Source organism: Linderina pennispora (assembly GCF_002104995.1).
Source record: "Linderina pennispora strain ATCC 12442 chromosome Unknown DL89scaffold_4, whole genome shotgun sequence".
In the NCBI taxonomy this organism is placed as follows: Eukaryota; Fungi; Kickxellomycota; class Kickxellomycetes; order Kickxellales; family Kickxellaceae; genus Linderina; species Linderina pennispora.
Window position 1 is genome coordinate 167,351 of NW_024468252.1, and position 23,218 is coordinate 190,568.

Below are 23,218 nucleotides of genomic sequence, written 5' to 3' on the forward strand. Positions count from 1 at the left end.
TATTCAAATCTTTCATTTCAGAAATATAGAACATATTGTGAATAGCTTGATAGCTACTCCTAGGAATGAATCTTTCCATTTCATTGATAGATAACCCTTCTATAAGTTGGTATATGATGAGCAGTCCTTTCTCTACACTTCTGTAAGGACATGGATAATGAGTGCAACCAAACAAAACATTCAGAAAGAAGAAAACAGGAATCATCCCTAGATGTTTAAGAAGTGTGTCCTTGATAAGTTTAATTTCTCTTACTTCACGAACTTCACTTCTGTGATATTTTGTATGTTTTAGAATTACCCAGTCATCATTCAGAAACTTCCATTTGTTTGTGTACAGTTTGTGATACTCCTTTTCTCTGAGTTCTTGTAATTGATGATTCATCATTGTGAGGCACTCATAAATTTAAAAGTTGTCATTTATTGCAATGGGCCCATTCTACAAATTCTTCAACACTCGACTTGCTGAGCTAGATGAGGAAGAGAGAGAAAAGCTAGTCCAACTACTTAGCAAAAATTTCAATATGAGCAGAAAATTAACAGTATATATCAGAGCTTGGATCAGGAATGTTTCAGAAGATAGGGGTGTTAGTATTAAGCATGTGTTTGATGTATGCAACTACAGTTGTGCAGATATGGAGGTAATGGTTGCTAACTGCCCATTTTAAAACTAGATCCTCTCAGTATGGATAATACGATTATGAATTCTAGTTACTTTAAGTACCACTTCTTGACTTGGTTCACCAATAATAGAAGCAATATATTCTCCAAATGGACTACTTGCTTGTATTTTGATATGAGTGTGAGTACTGCTAACTACTTCATTGTGAATCATATAGATATCTAGATAATAGAATAGCAACCCTCTAAAAGTATATAAGAAATAATGACTAACTAGGAACTCATCTCCAACATGAAGTATGTTATAAGCAACTTTATATCTAGCTGGCCTAAGATCAGTATTTTCTCTTATATATGTGGGTTCTAGATCATCAAGTTCAATGTTGCTAATATCAGCAATAAGATTATCTATTCCTAGGTCATCGGTATCCTCACTAACACTTGAGAGAGTTGAGAGACAAACTTTCTCTCTTGCTTGCTGAGCTGTTAACCAATCAATATGCATTCCACGATAGTTAACAAGTCCCATTTCAGCAAATGTGTGTTGTTGCCTTTCTCTTGAAACAACAGGCCAGAAAGAATTTTTCTGACTAGGAACAATAGTGATGTTTGTGATATCTCTTCTCAGAACAACTTCAGATTCAAGAGGACCACTACTGGTAGCATATGTAAGAAGAAGAGTTGGGTGCCCATTAAAAGAGAGGTTAGAAACAACAGTCATCATATCTTCATTCTCTTTCAACTTTTTAGCTATTCCTTGTTTCTTCTTAGTTGTCCTATTGAACCAATGGCAATAAGCAAGAGCATGTTCTTTATGAAAGTAAATACACAATGTATGTTTGTTATGAATCTGATCAACTAGTGCCATCCATTGCTTTTCATAAGATGTTGCAAATGTCCTACAATCACTAAGAAACTCTAGTGTACTAGCAATTAAGTTTGTGTTCCATTCTACTTCTTTCAACTCAGGAGAGTGAACAGTAAGCTCAAGCCTCATTAATCCTTCATTCCTACAAGCAACAAGTGTTTCACCAAATTGCTGAGAAGTTGGCATCACTAGCTCTGATAGCTTAGAAGTAAGTTGATTGCGAACCTCACCACTTTCTAGAAGTTGAACAAATTTATTGTACAACTTGTTCCTAATTCTTATTTCATCTTCATCAGTAAACCAGCTAATACAGTTTGCTCCAACTTTATCTTCATCATCAAGAATATCATTGCTACTGATTCCATTATCAAGAAGAAATTCCTTAATCACAGCCCTAGAAGATATGTTTAGACAATCCATTGTAATATCATAGTTCAGAAGAAATACATATTCCTGATGCATCCTAAGAAAGATATCAGTTAGTGCAGGATCAGCTATTGCAACATTTGGAGCAGATACTTTGTAAACAGAGACTTTACCATTTCTCACACTTACCATGCACTTCATATACTTAAATCTGTATCCATCACCAAAAACTCTATGCAATCTATCAAAAGGAGTAATATTGTTAATCTGATCTATAAGAGCATATGATTCAGGTATCTCAACAACACATGAATCCATAAAGATATCAGAATGCTGAATAAATCCTTGCTATTCAATGCCATTACTAGTATATCTTGCATCAGATATATCAGGCATATTATCTCTATTCTTCAACTCAAGTCCCAAAAGGGAGTTAAGATGTACTCTTAAGGAGGCCATTCATAAATATAAAAGTTTAAAGAAACTAAATATCTATTATCAGAATAACCAATTAACAAATAATAAATCAATTACTAGCAGTAGATAAATATTTTAAAATACAGAATGTTTAGCAATGGCCAAAAAGATTCTAGCAACTAGATTAACAAACAAACAAAGATGCCAAATATGGTGCTTCTACAAAACCCCCTTCGGCATCCTGAAAAATTTCAGTTGATACACAATTAATATGCTTCTACTGAGATAGAGGCTGCGTCCCGAGAAATCAACTGAAATTTTTCAGGATGCCGAAGGGGGTTTGTAGAAGCACCATATTTGGCATCAGAACAAGAAAACAATAAAAATATTAATAATTATTAAATAGCTAACCATTTCTGACTGATCTCCATACTTTGCCCCAAAAAGCAGAGTTAGAAGCATCTATTGTTGAAATTCAAAATCAATTCCTTCAATCTAAAATTGATGACACATATGATTGCTTGGTGCATATTGATTAATTACAGATGGAGTACTAATGACTTGATGACTTGAATTTGATGTTTTAAAATGGCACAGTTTGATTCTTTCTAAAATTGATTCTATATATATTTGCTTGGTGCATATCTATTAATTACAGATGGGATTCTAACAACTTGATGAATTTATTATGATTTTTTAAAATGGCATAGTTTGATTCTTTTTAAAATTGATGATATATATGATTACTTGGTATTAGATAAATAGTTATAAATAGGATGATAATGACTTGATGACTTGAACATGATGTTTTAAAATGGAACCTTTTGATTAAATCTAATTCTATAAGGAGATCAGTCAGAAATGGTTAGCTATTTAATAATTATTAATATTTTTATTGTTTTCTTGTTCAGATGCCAAATATGGTGCTTCTACGAAACCCCCTTCGGCATCCTGAAAAATTTCAGTTGATTTCTCGGGACGCAGCCTCTATCTCAGTAGAAGCATATTAATTGTGTATCAACTGAAATTTTTCAGGATGCCGAAGGGGGTTTCGTAGAAGCACCATATTTGGCATCTTTGTTTATTTGTTAATTTAGTTGCTAGAATCTTTTTGGCCATTGCTAAACATTCTGTATTTTAAAATATTTATCTACTGCTAGTAATTGATTTATTATTTATTAATTAGTTATTCTGATAATAGATATTTAGTTTCTTTAAACTTTTATATTTATGAATGGCCTCTATTGTTTGCAGATAGAATGTCAGCTTCTTATTCAAATCTTGCATTTCTGAAATGTAGAACATATTGTGAATAACTTGATAGCTACTTCTTGGAAGGAATCTTTCCATTTCATTGATTGACAATCCTTCTACAAGTTGGTATAAGATAAGCAATCCTTTTTCTATACTTCTGTAAGGACATGGATAATGAGTGCAGCCAAACAAAACATTCAGAAAGAAGAAAACAGGAATCATCCCTAGATGTTTATGAAGTGTATCTTTTATAAGTTTGATTTCTCTTACTTCACGAACTTCACTTCTGTGATATTTTGTATGCTTAAAAACTACCCAGTCATCATTCAGAAATTTCCACTTATTTGTGTAGAGCTTATGATATTCCTTTTCTCTGAGTTCTTGTAATTGATGATTCATCTGTGCGATGTACTAATAAATTTAAAAGTTGTCATTTATTATAATGGGCCCATTCTATAAGTTCTTCAACACTCAACTTTCTGAGCTAGATGAGGAAGAGAGAGAAAAGCTAGTCCAACTACTTAGCAGAAATTTCAATATGAGCAGAAAATTAACAGTGTATATCAGAGAATGGATTAAGAATGTTTCAGAAGATAGGGGTGTTAGTATTAAGCATATGTTTGATGTATGCAACTACAGTTATGCAGATATGGAAGTAATGGTTGCCAACTGCCCATTTTAAAACTAGATCCTCTCAGTATGGATAATACGATTATGAATTCTAGTTACTTTAAGCACCACTTCTTGATTTGGTTGGCCAATAACAGAAGCAATACATTCACCAAATGGACTACTTACCAGTACTTTGATAAGTGTATGAGTGCTGCTAACTATTTCATTGTGAATCATAGAAATATCTAGATAGTAGAAAGGTAATCCTCTAAAAGTATATAGGAAGTAATAACTAACTAAGAACTCATCACCAACATGAAGTATGTTGTAAGCAACTTTATATCTAGCTGGCTTGAGATCAGTATTTTCTCTTAAATATGTAGGTTCTAGATCATCAAGTTCAATATTGCTAATATCTGCAAGAAGGTCATCTATTCCTAAACCATCAGTATTATCACTAACAATTGAGAGAGTTGAAAGCCTAACTTTCTCTCTTGCTTGCTGAGCTGTTAACCAATCAATGGGGGTCATTCCTGGACTTGTAAATTTTAGTTATTTGCAATTTTGTTAGATAGATATTTGAATAATCGTTTTCAGAACTATTTTTTGCTACTAATTATTTTTTCTATAGTTATTATTTGTTATTGTGTCCAGAATGTTTTTGTGTGTATAATTGATTTTAAAAATACAAATATTTTTTTTGCCATTTCACCCAAACCGCCATCGGCATCTTGGAAAAGTTTCAGTGAACATAATTTCAACCAGAAAGAAAAACTTTGCATATTTGGGGTTAATTATCATTGGGCAACAAAAGTCAATATCTCAATAGATGTGGCTAAGCAACCACAAGGAAATTATGTTCACTGAAACTTTTCCAAGATGCCGATGGCGGTTTGGGTGAAATTTTTATTTCACTGAAATTGCTAATAGTTCCAGCATGCATAAATAGTTAATGGGCAGATAAGTGTCTCTGTATAACCCCCAATATGTATTCCACGATAGTTAATAAGTCCCATTTCAGCAAATGTATGTTGTTGTCTTTCTCTTGAAGCAACTGGCCAGAAGGAGTTTCTCTGACTAGGAACAATAGTGATGTTTGTGATATCTCTTCTCAGAACAACTTCAGATTCAAGAGGACCACTACTAGTAGCATATGTAAGAAGAACAGTTGGGTGTCCATTGAATGTAAGATTAGAAACAACAGTCATCATATCCTCATTCTTTTTCAACTTTTTAGCTATTCCTTGTTTCTTCTTAGTTGTTTTATTGAACCAATGGCAGTAACCAAGAGAATGTTCTTTATGGAAGTAAATACACAACATATGTTTGTTATGAATCTGATCAACTAGTGCCATCCATTGCTTTTCATAAGATGTTGCAAATGTCCTGCAGTTATGAAGAAACTCAAGAGTATTGACAATTAAGTTTGTGTTCCATTCTACTTCCTTCAACTCAGGAGAGTGAACAGTAAGCTCAAGTCTCATTAATCCTTCATTCCTACACGCAACAAGTGTTTCACCAAACTGTTGAGAAGTTGGCATCACTAGCTCTGATAGCTTAGAAGTAATTTGATTACGAACTTCACCACTTTCTAAGAGTTGAACAAATTTATTATACAACTTGTTCCTTATTCTTATCTCATCTTCATCAGTAAACCAGCTAATACAGTTTGCTCCAACTTTATTTTCATCATCAAGAATATCTTTGCTACTGATTCCATTATCAAGAAGAAATTCCTTAACAATAGCTCTAGAAGAAATATATAGACAATCCATTGTAATATCATAGTTTTGAAGAAATACATGTTCTTGATGCATCCTAAGAAAGATATCAGTTAGTGCAGGATCAGCTATTGCAACATTTGGAGCAGATACTTTATACACAGAGACGTTACCATTTGTCACACTTGTGCTGCATCTTATATATTTAAAACTATAACCATCACCAAATACTCTATGCAATCTATCAAAAGGAGTAATATTGTGAAGTTGATCCATTAGAGTATATGAGTCAGGAATCTCAACAACACATGAATCCATAAAGATGTCAGATTGCTGAACAAATCCTTGCTGTTCAATGCCATTACTAGTATATCTTGCATCAGATATATCAGGCATATTATCTCTATTCTTCAACTCAAGTCCCAAAAGGGAGTTAAGATGTACTCTTAAGGAGGCCATTCATAAATATAAAAGTTTAAAGAAACTAAATATCTATTATCAGAATAACCAATTAACAAATAATAAATCAATTACTAGCAGTAGATAAATATTTTAAAATACAGAATGTTTACCACTGGCCAAAAAGATTCAAGCAACTAGATTAACAAATAAACAAAGATGCCAAATATGGTGCTTCTACGAAACCCCCTTCGGCATCCTGAAAAATTTCAGTTGATTTCTCGGGATGCAGCCTGTATCTCAGTAGAAGCATATTAATTGTGTATCAACTGAAATTTTTCAGGATGCCGAAGGGGGTTTCGTAGAAGCACCATATTTGGCATCAGAACAAGAAAACAATAAAAATACTAATAATTATTAAATAGCTAACCATTTCTGACTGATCTCCAGAATAACCAAGTATTAAATAACAAATCAATTACTAGCAGTTGAAAAATATTTTAAAAATCAGAATGTTTAGTGATGGCCAAAAAGATTTTAGCAACTAGATTAATTAATAAATAAAAATATAAGAATAGACACTTCTCTGAAACCCCCTTCAGCATCCTGAAAAATTTCAGTTGATACACAATTAATATGCTTCTACTGAGATACAGGCTGGGTCACAAGAAATCAACTGAAATTTTTCAGGATGCCGAAGGGGGTTTCGGAGCAGTTCAAAAAAAACAAAAGAACAAAAAGTTTTACAACTTCTAATTATTTTTTACTTAGTTTAGTGATTGTGAATGACCTCCATAGAGGACAGTGCATCTGATTCCTCTGATGCTCCACTAAGCCGCAGACTGCAATCCCATACAAAAAAGGCCCACCACACATCCCCACAGTTGGACAAGCAGGGCGCTGCAAGTGCTCACTAGAACACTAGCACCAAACTGCTAACAACCGGAACTGTTTCTGAATGTCAGCTCAAGAAATTTGAGAAGATATGTTAGAGACCATTGGCAAACGACCCACCTCTTTACGACCTTCAATGGGCTCTATGGCTGATGCCCCATTAGCCAGAGGCCCACCACCACCCCCAAATATCCTTGCCGCTGCTTTTGTGCCTGATAAACATAATGACAGTGACAATGAGGATCCACAAGAACAGGAGCCTTTGGGCACTGACTTACCACACCCAGATCCACCAGCCTGGGCTGAACTACCAGTCCCTGAACCACCATCCCTCCACCCACTCTCCCTCCCACGCCTCTGTATTGCCTCAGCAAATATACAAGGTGCAATGAGTAATGAGCAGAAATTGCTAGAGTTTGAACAACTCGCAAAAGACAATACTGTGAACATTGTGTTCATCCAGGAGTTCCAAGGTGCAGCTGACCCATCTACATGCCTACAGGGAGCATTCAATAGCTTTGTCTGCTCAGCACCTGCCCCCACTACTACATGATCTGATGGTCGCCCTGCCTACTATGACACAGTCATTCTGACAGCCAAAGCACTTGGTGCTGTAGAGCTGCAGACACCATTCTCATCACCATAAGCAACATTCCTCACTATCCCCTCACTGCGCCTGTAGTTAATCAACATACATAGCCCTTTTGGACAGGAAACTGATGACTTCCACTTCCACATAGCGACTGCAGCCAGCATGTTCTAGGAACATGGCTGGACACTGCTTATTGGTGGTGATTTCAATATTGCCCCAACACACAGAAACTGCCTACATGCCAATGATGATGAGTGCAATTTCCACATCATTCCCATATATAACCTCTACAATAGTACTGTGGACATCCTCGACTTTTAGTGCCAATGCATATCAGCAACACCTGCCAATGCCACAACTGGGCCACTAGTGAATGACTTCACCTACAACCACAGGAGGTCATTCACAATCACTAAACTAAGTAAAAAATAATTAGAAATTGTAAAACTTTTTGTTCTTTTGTTTTTTTTGAACTTCTCCGAAACCCCCTTCGGCATCCTGAAAAATTTCAGTTGATTTCTCAGGACGCAGCCTGTATCTCAGTAGAAGCATATTAATTGTGTATCAACTGAAATTTTTCAGGATGCCGAAGGGGGTTTCGGAGAAGCGTCTGTTCTTATATTTTTATTTATTAGTTAATCTAGTTGCTAAAATCTTTTTGGCCATCACTAAACATTCTGATTTTTAAAATATTTTTCAACTACTAGTAATTGATTTGTTATTTAATACTTGGTTATTCTGATACAAGATATTAAGTTTCTTTAAACTTTCTTATTTGTGAATGGCCTCCACAATCATAGTGGGTACATATCTCATCTAGATCTGTTTCTGGTACCCCTTGAATAGGCTTTGCGATGGAACACAGAGTACATCACTGCTCTACTAGTAGCAGATTATAAGATGATAATACTCACTATTGATTCTGTGACTCCTGAGCCTAAGCGCACACACTGACCATACTATCTGGACCCAGCCAAACTCAATATTGATACCAATATTGAGTTCATCAACAAGAAATTTGACATGTTCCTCAGCAACATCCCTAAAATACCCAGAGAGATACTGCCAGCATACATGCAAGTCCTAGCTGACATACTTGACCACTTTCGCAAGGAGGACTACTAATGAGATCATGGCAAGCACCGTAGCATACACTCTAAGTTTCGCCAATTTGCCAACTTGGCAAACTAGGCATATATGGCAAACTCTAGTACAGTGGCTAAGGCACTTCACAGCCAAATAGCAGCTATTGAAGAGGAGGCTAAGGCACTATATGTGACCATAGCTGACCATATTGCTGACTGCTGCAAAAACACCTGGGTTCATAAAGGAGATTGGCGAAACACATAGAACTACCAGCACACCAGAAATGCCATCAACCCACTATCCTCAACAACAATCACTGCCCTATGGGATGCCAATACTAGTAACATTGTAGAGGACTGTACTATGATCCCTGAAGTTACCAGACAATTCTATATAGACATGTACAAGTGCACCCAACTAGCAGCCTAAGATGTGGATCATCTGCTAGATCTACATAAGCAATATGTTGATGCTCGACCAGCAAAACAAATTGCAGAGGCAACAGCAATGGTGGGTGAGTTGATCACCTTAGCACAGGTCACTGAGGCATGCAAGAGTGCAAGCCACAAACATGCTCCTGGGCCCAATGGCATACCAGTAGAGCTGTACATTAAGTGTGCTAAAGCATGTGAAGCTCTGTGGTACATTGCAAACTGCATCTTGGCTGATGCATCCCTAGTCACTGAGTAGTTCACTGCTGGCCGCATTGTGATATTGTTCAAGAAGAAGGACCCACTGGACCTGCAGTACTACAGGCCTATCTCTCTCTTGAACTCTGACCTCAAGGTCATCACAAGTATACTGGCCCAATGCATTGGCTATGCAGTCCAGCACCATATCTTACCAGAGCAAACAGCAATTGTTCCTAGCTACAGAATGTCTGATGCTATCCATAATGTAATGTGTGTGATGCACCATCTCAAGAGATAAGAGCACCCCTCTGCAGTCATTATGTTCCTTGACCAGGCTAAGGCATATGACCATGTGGCACATGTCACTCTCTTCTGCCTACTGTGTGAGAACTACAGGCTCCCTCAAAAGGTCACCAACCTCATCAAGGCACTGTACAGCACTGCATCCTCCTCTGTTATAATCAACAGCATTGAGTCAGCACTATTTCCAGTACAAAATGGTGTTCAACAAGGGTATGCACTGCATGAACATATCCCACACACATGTTTCCCCACACTGAACCTTGCATCAGGCCCAATACTATTCTCATACTCCATGTATATGGATGACATAGCAGTTGTTATCAAGTATGCCCACAACTACCAAAAACTGCAGTATGCTCTTGACAGATACTGCAAGGGCACAAATGCCTTATTCAACATTGAGAAGACTGAGGCAATTCTAATTCGGCATAGCAGCTATGATGCTGAGAGCCCATTGGCCAAATTACCAGTCAAACCAGTACCAATTGGCATCCCTGTGTGCTACCTTGGAGCATACCTGGGCATTGGCCTAGAGGTATAGGATCTGGTCAACAGCTCCATATCATGCATCTCAGTAAGAGCTGCAAAAGCTGTACAAACATACCATACTTAGAGGCCATGCCTTTGCAATTACCATATTTGCCCACCCCCTTCTACATTTTTCCACTCAGTTTACCCCATTCCAGATGCAAGATATTGGGAAACAGAAACAGTGGGTCTCTGGCATTCTGTGGGGCTGTACCTGACCATACCTCAATGAGACTCTGCTTACGCAACCAGCAAAAAGTGGGGGCCTAGGATTTACATCCCTCTATGCTATTTACTGAGCAGTTATGCTATGAGAGGCAGGCCAAGCAATGGATGCTTTTGAGTGCATTATCAATGCCCAAGCTATATCACAGCTAATACCAGAGACAATTCCAGTTTGGGCATAGATACTGGGGGTCATTCCTGGACTTGTAAATTTTAGTTATTTGCAATTTTATTAGATAGATATTTGAATAATTGTTTTCAGAACTATTTTTTGCTACTAATTATTTTTTCTATAGTTATTATTTGTTATTGTGTCCAGAATGTTTTTGTGTGTATAATTGATTTTAAAAATACAAATATTTTTTTTGCCATTTCACCCAAACTGCCATCGGCATCTTGGAAAAGTTTCAGTGAACATAATTTCCTTGTGGTTGCTTAGCCACATCTATTGAGATATTGACTTTTGTTGCCCAATGATAATTAACCCCAAATATGCAAAGTTTTTCTTTCTGGTTGAAATTATGTTCACTGAAACTTTTCCAAGATGCCGATGGCGGTTTGGGTGAAATTTTTATTTCACTGAAATTTCTAATAGTTCCAGCATGCATAAATAGTTAATGGGCAGATAAGTATCTCTGTATAACCCCCACTACTGTCAGACTGGCAATATGACCGAGTTGATCTCCAGGGTAACAGTGGTGCACCAAAGCCATTGAGGGTAATGCATGACCACATCTGGTGCTTCCTCCAGAACCCTTTCCTCCAGAGACACTGCCATATCAACCTTTAAGATAAGGTCTGGCCAATATACTAGCAATTGATCTACAAGTGATTTGTGCATGCAAAATCACACATCCAGATCTGCCTAGACCCCACTATGGCACATAGCAACTTGGCCAATGGGGGTCATTCCTGGACTTGTAAATTTTAGATATTTGCAATTTACTTATTTAGATATTTGATTAATCATTTTCAGAACAGTTTTTTGCTACTAATTATTTTTATTATGGTTAATATTAATTATTGTGTCCAGAATGTTTCTGTGCTTATAATTGATTTTAAAAATACAAATATTTTTTTTACTATTTCACCCAAACCGCCATCAGCATCTTGGAAAAGTTTCAGTGAACATAATTTCCTTGTAGTTGCTTAGCCACATCTATTGAGATATTGACTTTTATTGCCCAATAATAATTAACCCCAAATATGCAAAGTTTTTCTTTCTGGTTGAAATTATGTTCACTGAAACTTTTCCAAGATGCCGATGGCAGTTTGGGTGAAATTTTTATTTCACTGAAATTGCCAATAGTTCCAGCATGCATAAATAGTTAATGGGCAGATCAGTATCTCTGCATAACCCCCAATATGCCAATCATCAGCACTAGCATAGCCCCCATCCAGAGTGCCTACTGGTACTAGGTCCACAAGTTCTACAAATGGATTCATGACCAGAATGCTTATGCAGTGCCAAATATGCCAATAACCCCTCCACTTTTCTCAATAGGCATCATTGAGTCATTCTCCAAATGGCTTAAGTCTGAGTACTATGGCTTGTCAGCCAAAGCACGACAAGCAGCAGCAGATCTCGCAGAAAACTTGGGCCTAATCCAGCAGCAAATCCAGCAGCAGGAAGAGCAGCATACAGCAAACCCCTAGGCAGCAGTGTTAAAGCCATATCTGGCAAGCCTGTTCGTCAATAGCCAGCCAATAAAGCCAGAGCACAACCACTACTTCAGCTGGTGGTCCAGGACCACACACACAACCCAACACCTCCTACGCACAGACTCCCCAATTCCATTCCCAGAACCCACATACTAGGTCCCCACATTGGCCTTCCCAAAAATCCCCAAAACAATGCCATGGTCAATTGTGGCCAGAGTCAATGCCCTACTACAAGCCCATGCTACACTACACTGGCTCCACATAGATTGCCTGCCCCACTGATACCACCAAGATTCCCTAAAGCAGTGCCACTGTGGAGCTACAGAAACCCCACAGTATCTGGCAGGTGCATGCCCACTCACAGCCTACTATTGGGACCAGGTTCTCCCCAAATATGTAGCTGTGGGCCAAGCCCTAGTGCCAAATGTCCTTGCTGAGGTAGCTGAGTTGATAGAAAGAGCCCACAATACCAGGATCCAAGATGTGGACATCTATGAATTGCCAATCATAAGACTACACCCCCCAAATTGGCTCCCTTACCCATTCCCACCCACACAGATCTCCCCAGGACACTGGCTAGTGTCACCAGCACTCTGTTGGATAGCATTTACACTGCCACAGATCAGGGATAAACCACACATAGCCTGAGAATTCCAACAGCTCTGGGAGCTAGGAACAAGTCTGCTCATTTACTTCCTGGCTATTGTATGCCATGACGAAGCCTACACAGACACCGTGTGGTCTACAGCCCAGTTCACCAGTGCATACAATGGAGAGTTCACCAAATATGCACTTGCATTTCTCCCACCCGACTCCTTCCTTCACAGCTATATCAACCAGCTTAAACTTGCGGTTCCGATTACAAGCCAAAGGCAATCTGATCTCGGTGATCACGATCAAGACCATATCGGATCGCAAATATCAGAAAACTCGCCCCAATCATGCAGACCACCATAATGGACAATCGCAGCCCTGTAACTAGGATTTTAGAACCTCTGAGTGTGTCGCGACCCTATTTAAAGGTCACGAGCTTCGTCTACTCGCCCAGGCACTAATCAATTGATAGGGACAGTTGATATTATTAAACAAGAAGAGATGATTCCTCCCGGGTCACTCCTGGAGTGATCCGGTGTCTATTTTATAGCCTTAACTATGTGGCCTCGCCTAGGGTGATGAATCAGTCTCATCATCTGTGATCGGCTGAGTCGCATAAGCATTGGCTTTGAGTGACTGTGGTGTGATCACCACATCATCCTCCTCTTTAAGAAGGGGTAGCCCTTTCCTGGTAACCATGGTCTTGGGTGGCATCGCTGTGGTCCACGTGCTCAAACGATCATGGTGCACCAGTTCCGCAACTCGGCGTCCTTGTGGTGTCACAAGCTTATATGTGTTGAACGGAGCACGTTCCCACACCATATACGGGCCGAGCCATGGAGGGTCCAACTTCTTCTTGGCCATATTCTTCACCTTGACCCAATGTCCAACGTCATAGGGTTTCCCCGTTTTTGTCGCCTTAGAATAAACCTCATTCATTCTGTGTGCGGCGGCAAATTGACGTTCGCGAGCGATATGGCGGGTCGAATTGACCTTGCTCAAGCGGAGGACTTCTTGGGCATAGACATCACGGTTGTCCTTGTTGTTCCAAGAGACCGGTGGCATACTATCCAGTGGTAGCCTTGGTTCTTTTCCGAACAACATGAAGAACGGGGACAACTTCGTCACAGCATGCATTCGAACTCTTGTTGCCCACACCGCCTGGGGTAGATATTGATCCCAGCGGTGCTTGGCATGGAACGCAAGTTTCGATAGCATCTGGCCTACCACACCATTGGCACGTTCGGTCTTGCCATTGGTTTGTGGGTGGTAGGATGATGTCTTGAGGTGACGAACATGGTTGCGGCGAAGGTAAGCACTTGTGACCTCACTAAGGAATGCAGAGCCACGATCAGACAGGATCTCTACTGGGGCACCGTACTGGAGTGCGATCTCACAGTAGATGAAGTCGGCAACCGTTTCAGCTGTAGCATCCTTTGTAGCTTTAGCCACGATCCAGTTTGATGTGTGCTCGATCGCCAGTAAAATCCAAGCGTTTCCTGACAATGTGCGGGGCATAATGCCAATGAAATCAATGCCCCAGCGAACAAATAGCTCAGCCGGCAGCACTAGCGCATTCATCGGGGCCTTTGACTTGTCATCTCTGCCAGCAGTCGCTGCCTGACATACTGGACATTGGGCAATGATGTCTTCCACATATGAGCGCATATGAAGCCACCAATGCCGCAGACGCATCAAGCCGTACACTGAGGATACACCTAGATGTGCGAAATCCAAGTGATAGGCCTGGACAAGCGCAATGCGCGCTCTTTCCCCCTCTACGATGGGAAGCCAGGTCCTATGCTTCTTGATAAGCAGCACGTTCTGCTTGGACAGTCGCAAATTGGGCAATGCACGTTGTACTCGGTTGACCTCTGGCTCAGTCACCTGCTCCGGCGGTGGTTGCTTCAGTATCAGAGCTCGGGCTGTCAGCTCCCACTTCTCCACAGGTGTTAATTCCTGCTTCGTAGTGGCCACCAGTGTGGCGAGATCAAACCGACGGGATAAGGAGTCAGCAACCACGTTGGCCTGGCCCTTCAGGTATACGACCTTGGGTGCTACGCTCATCCAGCGCTCTAGCCAGCGGGCTATGCGACCATGGGGATTTTGCTCCGCGAAGACACCAATCAGGGACTGATGGTCAGTATAGACTGTAACCTCGTAACCGCGTACAATGTACTCCCAGGTTTCGAAAGCATAGACGATGCCTAGCATCTCGCGCTCTCGAGCCGAATAGTTACGTTCAGCTGGTCGTAAGGAGCGACTAGCAAATGCAACCGGGTGTAGGAAGTCGCCATAGGCCTGGGCTAGAACAGCCCCAATCGCGAAAGAGCTTGCATCGGACTCGATCACAAATGGGCGGTCCCAGTCCGGCGCCTTCAGCACGGGTGCTGCTGTCACAGCCTTTTTAAGGGCTGCAAAAGCCAGCCGTGCGTTGGCAGACCAGTTGACGTCATCCTTCATGGTCCGCTCGTGGGTCAGTTGGTAAAGCGGCGCAGCGATCGATGCAAATCCAGGTACGAAACGACGATAGTATGAGCAAAGGCCCAGGAATGACAGTACGTCGCGTGCTGTATTCGGCAATGGCCATTTCTCAACCGCTTCGAGCTTGTCCTGACAGGGCGTAATCCCACAGTCAGTCACCATATGGCCCAGAAACTGTACCGATTTGGCAGCAAAGGTACACTTTGATGGCTTCAGGTGCAGATCTGCCTTGCCCAGCGCCTCCAGGACCAATCGTACATGTTGTCTATGTGTCTCCATATCCACCGAGTATATCAGAATATCATCCAGATATACCAAGACGAACTTGTCGAGAAATGGCTGAAGTACAATGTTCATCAACCGTTGGAATGTCGATGGAGCATTGCACAAACCAAATGGCATCACCAAGAATTCATACGCGCCATAGCGTGTGGTGAATGCCGTCTTCTCGATGTCGTCGTTGGCCATTCTGATCTGATGATACCCTGATCGGAGGTCCAGCGAAGAGAACACACATGCAGTACCAATCTGGTCCAGACAATCGTCGACCCGTGGTAACGGATACTTGTCCTTGATCGTCCGCTTGTTCAATAAACGGTAGTCGACACACATGCGGGTAGAGCCATCCTTTTTTCCAACGAGGATTATTGGATGAGCCCATGGTGACGATGACGGGCGAATCAAGCCTTGTGCTAACATGTCGTCGAGCTGTGCCTTCAATTCCGACAATTGCTTCCGGCCCATGCGATACGACGCAAGCGCATGCGGTGGGCCATCCTCTAGCCGAATAGAATGCTCGACCGACCGGTGAGGTGGCAGTTCTATCACTGGCGCGAATAGTGACTCGAACTCTTGTATCGTCTGCTCAAGTTCTCGATCCTGGCAGACCACCTCTACGCCATTTGGGTTTGCTGGTTGGCGCAACAGCACAACCCATGCGTCCAATATTTTCCGGTCCCGAACCATACGGTGTAAGCCATTCAGGCTAATCACTGATTCCGGTACCGCCGTAGTAACCGTGATCTCTGAGCGTGAGCCATTGTGTTCTAGAATCCACTGGTTAGACTGGTAATCGGGAGTTAACCGGTTTTCCAACCACCAGTCGTAGCCAAGTATGATGTCTGTTCGATTCAACGGCAGCACAAATGCCGTAACCGGAACACATAATGCACCCACCACGAGGTCAAAGTGCACCGAGACTGAGATCTGGCGCACCGAACCGTCAGCCAAAGCAGCTGAATATCCAGACTGCTGGACTGTTTTAAGGCCCAAGTCTGATACTAGCTTTCGGCTGACAAATGAAGTAGTGGCACCCGAGTCCAGCAACGCTCTGACTGGGCGCCCGAGAACCGTGCCAATGAGCTGTGGTCTAGTTCCTGACCCGATCTGCAGTGAGGATAACTGCACGATCTTCACCTTTTTTGTCGGTTTATCATCAATCAATGACTTACACCGACGTTTTGGGCTACTGGCATCCGATTCATCCCAAGGCTGATCCAAATGTGACCAGTCTTGGAAGGCATCGACAAACACATCGTCGCTGGTGACTGATCCTCCAGGATCAAATGTAGTGTCATCAACATGTTCGTCGAGATCATCTGCGGGTGACCTGCCTTCCCCCTCTGGCTCGCGAGAGTCAAAGTTCAGGGCTGGCAGTTCTGGTGTGGGCAACAGCGAATCCGTCACTGCTGCCCTGCACCTTTTCCCGGCTTCTTGGTGCAGTTCTGCGAAACATGACCAGGATCACCGCAAGCAAAGCAACGGCGTTGTGCACGTAGCCATTGCTTACATGTGGGGTGGTCCTTGGCCAAGGGTACCGAGATGGAACCGACCTTGATCCAAATGATCGAGCTACCCTTCGTGTATACCGCAGAAACTTCCATTGGTTCTGGTTGAGCTGGCAGACTGGATACGCCAGTTGCTGCTGGCTGCAACCCCGTAGCCTCTGCTACTGTCTGTTCTAACACATCGGCATTGTTGACTAGCCGTAGTGCTTCTACAAACTCAGTAGGCGCTTTCCGAACCAGCGCTTTATAGAGACTAGGATTCAGCCCATGCAGGAAATACGAAATTCGCTCAATGTCTGCGATATCGCTGCCGCCTACGATTTCTGCTTCTGCCGCGATATATTGCTGTAGAGTTTTACCCCGCTGGTTCAGCTCAATCAAGCGGTGTCGGAAGACATACAGGTGGTCAGGACGCGAAAGCATTGAGTCGAATTCTGCAATGAAGAACGCCGGTGTGGCCATGATCAAAGCCTGCCGCCCCGGGTGTCGGCTTAAGTGCGCGTCGATCATCGTCTTGGCCTGTCCGACTACTGCATTTCGTAAGTACAACGCCTTTTGAGGCAACGTGCCAGATTGCATTGTGTCCATGTACGCTGACCATTTATCTCCCCAATTCTTAAAGGTAACATTCGACGTCACCATGTCGTATGGTTCAATATTCGGTGCTTCGTTGGCATGGACTGTCACTGCTCCTGGTTGGTTCTGGCTGTCCATCCTCTGCTGGATATAGCCCACGAGACGATCGCCCAGGACAGGATGCTCGTTCAGCAGCTGCAGGAGTTGGTTGAACTGGGCCTCCTGCTGCTCAGAGGTCGGGTTAGCGTTGGTACTGGCATTAGCGTTGTTGTTCATGGTGCTGAAAAATGGAGTGGACGTAGACGATAGTTCTGAGGACAGAATAAGGGACTTGGGTGATGCTACCAATGTCGCGACCCTATTTAAAGGTCACGAGCTTCGTCTACTCGCCCAGGCACTAATCAATTGATAGGGACAGTTGATATTATTAAACAAGAAGAGATGATTCCTCCCGGGTCACTCCTGGAGTGATCCGGTGTCTATTTTATAGCCTTAACTATGTGGCCTCGCCTAGGGTGATGAATCAGTCTCATCATCTGTGATCGGCTGAGTCGCATAAGCATTGGCTTTGAGTGACTGTGGTGTGATCACCACAAGTGCATGGATTTCTCTCTTTAAATTACCTCTTTATTATCTTAGCAGCATTTGGCGGCTTTTCCTTTAGGACCTCCATCTAAGATACAAATAAACGCTCTTTCACCATGAGCTAGCCGGGCATCTCTTCTTCACTCCTCTTAGCACAGTAATCTTTTTGCACTCTTTTGCCGCCGCAACACACTGTTTGCTGCCTTGAGTATGCCCAGAGTATGCCCAGTACCACCCAGTACCACCCAACAGCCACACCACCAACCGCAACTGCAACCGCCAGCGCCATAGCGCTTACCCGTTATGCATAAATTTCAAATTTCCCTGAATTATTTGGAATTTGTGAAGAAATGGCAAACAACATTCCCCTCATTGCCTCTGGCAATGCACCAACCCAACTCGCAACTGCAAATGACCCGACTGTGACCAGCATTCCCATGGTGCAACACTCCCACCATAGTGGGGCTGCTGTGCAAACACCCCAAATGGCTGCCATGGCCACCGCTGGTGATGCCAAGAGCTGCCTATTCTTCGTCTGGCACTACTGCTGCCAGCAGCTGCACTGGTTGCAGATCTGGCGAGAATCCCGCAGGCCGTGGCGCCACTGCATTGGCCGTGGCGCCACTGCATTGGCCGTGGCAGCCGTTTGGGGCGTTTGCGCAGCAGCTCCACCATGGTGGGGATGTTGCATCGTGGGAATGCTAGTCGCAGCCAGGTCATTCGCAGTTGCGAGTTGGTTTGGTGCGTTGCCAGAGGCAACGAGGGGAACGTAGTTCGCCATTTCTTCACAAATTCCAAATAATTCAGGGAAATTTGAAATTTATGCATAACGGGTAAGCGCTATGGCGCTGGCGGTTGCAGTTGCGGTTGGTGGTGTGGCTGTTGGGCGGTACTGGGCGGTACTGAGCGGTACTGGGCGGTGCTGGGCGTACTCAGGGCGTAATCCGGGCGTACTCAGGGCGGCAAACAGTGCGTTGCGGCGGCGAAAGAGTGCAAAAAGATTACTGCGCAAAGAGGAGCGAAGAAGAGATGCCCGGCTAGCTCAATCGGCAGAGCGTGAGACTCTTAATCTCAAGGTTGGGGGTTCGACCCCCCCGTCGGGCTTGCTTTTTTGTATTTTGAAATCAAATGTTGTTAAACTTCTATTTTTTTTGCCTGCGAGCGAATAACCTCATCAATAGCATCAGCTTATGCTGTTAAAGTCTACTAATTTGATTTTTTTTCTTGAAAAAAAGGGAGGTAATTTAGAGCTGCTTATCTGCTCACCAATTACCACTACATACTATCCTCCTATTATTACTATTTTTTTTTAGCTAATAACCAGTAATATTAGAATGGCGGCCACTCTTAGGCATATAAATTTTAGTAAACTGTTTTGTAAGTACTTCATATTAAAACAAATTATTACTAAATATATTTAGTAAAGATATTTTTAAAAAAAAATATGCAGTATATTTTTAGCCATTCTACTAGAAAGAAAAACATCTATAGCAATAATATGCTAAAGCAATTAGTTACTAGATATCTATCTCTTAATAGCCACATATATATTACTTTGATATCAATAAGCATTCTAGATATTACCTAAGGGCTTGGTGGCCATTCACAAAAAAGAAAGTTTAAAGAAACTTAATATCTTAGGGGGTCATTCCTGGACTTGTAATTTTAGATATTTGCAATTTACTTAGTTAGATATTTGAATAATCATTTTCGGAACCATTTTTTACAACTAGATATGTTTGGAATAGATATTTATAATTATTGTGTCCAGAATGTTTTTGTGTGTATAATTGATTTTAAAAATATAAATTTTTTTTTTTGCCATTTCACCCAAACTACTATTAGCACCTTGGAAAAGTTTCAGTGAACATAATTTCAACCAGAAAGAAAATTTTTTATATATTTAGGGTTAATTATCATTGGGTAATAAAAGTCAATATCTCAATAGATGTGGCTAAGCAACTACAAGGAAATTATGTTCACTGAAACTTTTCTAAGATACTAATGGTAGTTTGGGTGAAATTTTTATTTCACTAAAATTGCCACTAGATACAGTATGCATAAACAATTAATGGGCAGATAAGTATCACTGTATAACCCCCTTATATCAGAATAACCAATTAACAAATAATAAATCATTTACTAGTAGTTGATAAATATTTTTAAAATCAGAATATTTTGTAATGGCCAAAAAGATATAAGTAGCTAGATTAACTAATAAACAAAAATGCAACAAAGGGCACTTCTCCAAAACCCCTATTGGCAACCTGAAAAATTTCAGTTGATTTCTTGTGACCCAACCTCTATCTCAGTAGAAGCTTATTAATTATGTATCAACTGAAATTTTTCAGGATGCTGATGGGGGTTTCAGAGAAGTATAAAAATAATAAAAGAATATATAGTTATAGAAGATAAAATATTTATTACCCAGTTTAGTAATTGTGAATGACCTCCTTTCTAAACCTAAACTACTTCATAGTATTAATATAAAAAAAGTCACATATAGAGCTATAACTAATATTAATAGATATTCCTGAGATAAATATCAATAACTTCTATGCAATTAGGAAACTCGAAGTATCCAACTCCAGTCGACCAAGATATATGACCAAGTCAGCTAAATATTCACAATCAAAAAGGGGGAGTAGCAAAAGAATCGTCAGCGACAGGATTTGAACCTGTGCGGGCAGAGCCCAACAGATTTCGAGTCTGTCTCCTTAACCACTCGGACACACTGACGCCTATTCAGATCAACCCAATACTTCAAGCTAATCAACTGCTGATTTCCTGGGAGAAATAATGTATTGATAAATGAGATCGATAGAGTCCCGTTTGAGTTTACATTGTCTTCTCACCATTCGCAATGACTGCTAGTAGTGTATGCCCACTCTAGGGTGTTGTCAGTAGGCTCATATACATATTGGGATTAAAAATTTTAATTGGTTTTATAATCAGGGAATGATATATAGTGGTTTTCTAAACCCCTTTATTCCATGTTTCATTCCACTGTTACTCTGTGACACCAACTTTAATATCAGGTGTCAGAGGGATATGCTCCAGCGGCAATGTCAACAGCCATGATACTGCGGCAAACGGCACAGTTGCAATGAAGACTTTTTTCAGTGCCAAAACATATGCGTGCACAAGCATTGTGCGGACATCATCCGGTAGACCTGAGTGGTAGATAGCTGCCTGGTCGTTGACCGATGCCAGAATCTGCGAGGTATACTGCGGGTTCTGGGCCACAAGGTCTGTGAGCTTGGGCTTCAAGGCATTCTGCAAAACGCTTTGTAGGATAGCGATGCCGATGCTGGAGCCAAGCACGCGCATGAAGAGGAACAGTGTAGTAGTGGCGGCCATGTATTCTTTGGGTGCAGCGGCTTGCACGACGATGAGGAGGATCTGGATGTTAAGGCCTAGGCCAAAGCCAGCTATCAGCATGTACCCGATTTGCTTACCCGAGCTTGTCTGCTCGTCAAACAGAATCAAAAGCCCTGTTCCCAGCACAAACACAGCGGTTCCCAGGATCACCATGGCACGGTACCGGCCGTACTTTGTTACGACGAATCCCGAGACAACCGACATCAGCGATAGACTGAGGAGATATGGCAAAAGGTGGAGACCTGAGCTGATGGCGCTCGAGTTCTTGACTATTGTGTACCAGATGGGGATGAAGAACAGGGGTGAAAACATGGCGACACCCATGAAGAACTGGCCAATTACAGAAAGACTGATATTGCGGTGACGGAACAGGTGGATGGGCACAATGGGATCGGCCTTAGTTCTCCACTCTATCACCATGAAGACGCCCAGCCCGACCACACCAAACACCAGCAGACACACAACGCGTGCTGAGTTCCATGGGAAGTTCTTGCCGCCCCAGGTCAATGCCAGCATCAGCATGACCACCGATCCAATCAGGACCAATGAGCCTAAGAAATCGACCTTGCGCAGCTTGGACATGAACGAACCTGTAGGCTGCGGCAACCGCAGCAGGAAAATCACAATCAGCAGCACTACGCCAGCTACGGGCAGGTTAATGAGGAATGCCCAGCGCCAGCTTGCCTTGTCGGAAAACACGCCGCCAAGCACGGGTCCAATCACGGATGCAAGTGACCACACGGCACCGAGCACACCCAAGTACGCCGGTCGCTGCTCTTCGGTAGTCACATCAGAAATAATAATGAACACCAGTGCGACCAGGCCGGCACCACCAATCCCCTGAAAGGCACGCCCAAAAATCAGCACGCCCATGGAGTTTGCCCACCCGCACACAGCACTGCCGGCAATGAATATGACGATAGAAAATATGAGCGTTGGAACACGCCCAAATGTATCGCTCAGACGGCCATACAATGGCTGCAGTGCGGTTGTAGTCAGGAAATAGGCTGTTGCTATCCACGTTGCGTCCGACAGAGCTTCAAATTGGTTGGCAATCTTGGGGATGGCTGTGGTGACGATGGTTAGATCCAGGCTGGCTAGCAGCATGGTCAGTGCCAAAGACACAAAAACAACAATGCGCTTGAACGTAGACATCTCGATTAGAGCAGCAGTGGCTGGAGGGTTATCAGAGGCAGATTCGATGGCTCGCTCGGACTTGAAAGATGCGGCAGCAGAAGCAATGGTACTTTGCTTCTCAGACGACATTGAGGGATCGAGTTCCTGCTTGGAGGTCATCGTAGGAAACAAAAAGTAAAGTCTATTAGTGTTGTAGTATAAATAGGTTTGTGAACAACAGAAGGTGTCTGCACAGCAAGCAGTGTGGCTAGTCTGCCAGCCCATCTATATATACGCCAGTCTTTCCTGATACTGGTTGTAGCATGCGAGTCCAAATTTGACAACCCTTGACGACTAGCAGGGAAGCTCACATATTCTAGAATGATTACGTGTATTGTGTTGAAAATTGCGGACGTGTGGAAAAGGAAGGCCAGCGAGTACAAAACTAGTAATGACCCCAGAACTCGGAGCCAGCGGCAGCTCCGAGAAAAATATAGGAAAAATCTAAAGAAAAGGAC

At 42.1% G+C, this 23,218-nt stretch overlaps 7 protein-coding genes and 2 non-coding genes across 9 annotated transcripts; 3 read left to right on the forward strand and 6 right to left on the reverse strand.

Moving 5' to 3' along the window:
* Positions 1 to 667: 667 nt before the first annotated feature.
* Positions 668 to 2,194, reverse strand: DL89DRAFT_313141 (uncharacterized protein; the record flags this gene model as incomplete). The annotated part of the gene is made up of 1 exon (XM_040891002.1): positions 668 to 2,194. Exon 1 carries the CDS (start codon positions 2,168 to 2,170, stop codon positions 668 to 670), a length of 1,503 nt encoding a protein of 500 aa, XP_040744639.1. The 5' UTR covers positions 2,171 to 2,194.
* A 2,013-nt stretch (positions 2,195 to 4,207) lies between these two features.
* On the reverse strand, positions 4,208 to 4,666 carry DL89DRAFT_256185 (uncharacterized protein; the record flags this gene model as incomplete). The annotated part of the gene is made up of 1 exon (XM_040885418.1): positions 4,208 to 4,666. One exon carries the CDS (start codon positions 4,664 to 4,666, stop codon positions 4,208 to 4,210), a length of 459 nt encoding a protein of 152 aa, XP_040744640.1.
* Positions 4,667 to 5,058: 392 nt separating this feature from the next.
* Positions 5,059 to 6,252, reverse strand: DL89DRAFT_256186 (uncharacterized protein; the record flags this gene model as incomplete). The annotated part of the gene is made up of 1 exon (XM_040885419.1): positions 5,059 to 6,252. One exon carries the CDS (start codon positions 6,250 to 6,252, stop codon positions 5,059 to 5,061), a length of 1,194 nt encoding a protein of 397 aa, XP_040744641.1.
* A 988-nt stretch (positions 6,253 to 7,240) lies between these two features.
* Positions 7,241 to 7,702, forward strand: DL89DRAFT_256187 (uncharacterized protein; the record flags this gene model as incomplete). The annotated part of the gene is made up of 1 exon (XM_040885420.1): positions 7,241 to 7,702. The coding sequence occupies one exon, from the start codon at positions 7,241 to 7,243 to the stop codon at positions 7,700 to 7,702; it is 462 nt and encodes a 153-aa protein (XP_040744642.1).
* Positions 7,703 to 18,030: 10,328 nt separating this feature from the next.
* DL89DRAFT_266145 (uncharacterized protein) lies at positions 18,031 to 18,571 on the reverse strand. Its single transcript, XM_040886984.1, has one exon. It carries the CDS (start codon positions 18,490 to 18,492, stop codon positions 18,325 to 18,327), a length of 168 nt encoding a protein of 55 aa, XP_040744643.1. The 5' UTR covers positions 18,493 to 18,571; the 3' UTR covers positions 18,031 to 18,324.
* On the forward strand, positions 18,537 to 18,976 carry DL89DRAFT_282609 (uncharacterized protein; the record flags this gene model as incomplete). Its single annotated transcript, XM_040889699.1, has 1 exon — positions 18,537 to 18,976. Exon 1 carries the CDS (start codon positions 18,554 to 18,556, stop codon positions 18,974 to 18,976), a length of 423 nt encoding a protein of 140 aa, XP_040744644.1. The 5' UTR covers positions 18,537 to 18,553.
* Positions 18,977 to 19,234: 258 nt separating this feature from the next.
* DL89DRAFT_t50 lies at positions 19,235 to 19,307 on the forward strand. Its single transcript has one exon. It is a non-coding gene; the product is annotated as a tRNA-Lys (tRNA).
* A 1,553-nt stretch (positions 19,308 to 20,860) lies between these two features.
* On the reverse strand, positions 20,861 to 20,942 carry DL89DRAFT_t54. The gene has a single exon. It is a non-coding gene; the product is annotated as a tRNA-Ser (tRNA).
* Positions 20,943 to 21,053: 111 nt separating this feature from the next.
* Positions 21,054 to 23,214, reverse strand: DL89DRAFT_266149 (MFS general substrate transporter). Its single transcript, XM_040886985.1, has one exon. The coding sequence runs from the start codon at positions 22,878 to 22,880 to the stop codon at positions 21,213 to 21,215; it is 1,668 nt and encodes a 555-aa protein (XP_040744645.1). The 5' UTR covers positions 22,881 to 23,214; the 3' UTR covers positions 21,054 to 21,212.
* Between the last annotated feature and the right edge of the window lie 4 nt (positions 23,215 to 23,218).

What these genes read in the sequence shown, in the direction of transcription:
- DL89DRAFT_266145 (XM_040886984.1), bottom strand. Translation starts at nt 18,492, where the DNA reads ATGGCGCTGGCGGTTGCAGTTGCGGTTGGTGGTGTGGCTGTTGGGTGG.
- DL89DRAFT_266149 (XM_040886985.1), bottom strand. Translation starts at nt 22,880, where the DNA reads ATGACCTCCAAGCAGGAACTCGATCCCTCAATGTCGTCTGAGAAGCAA.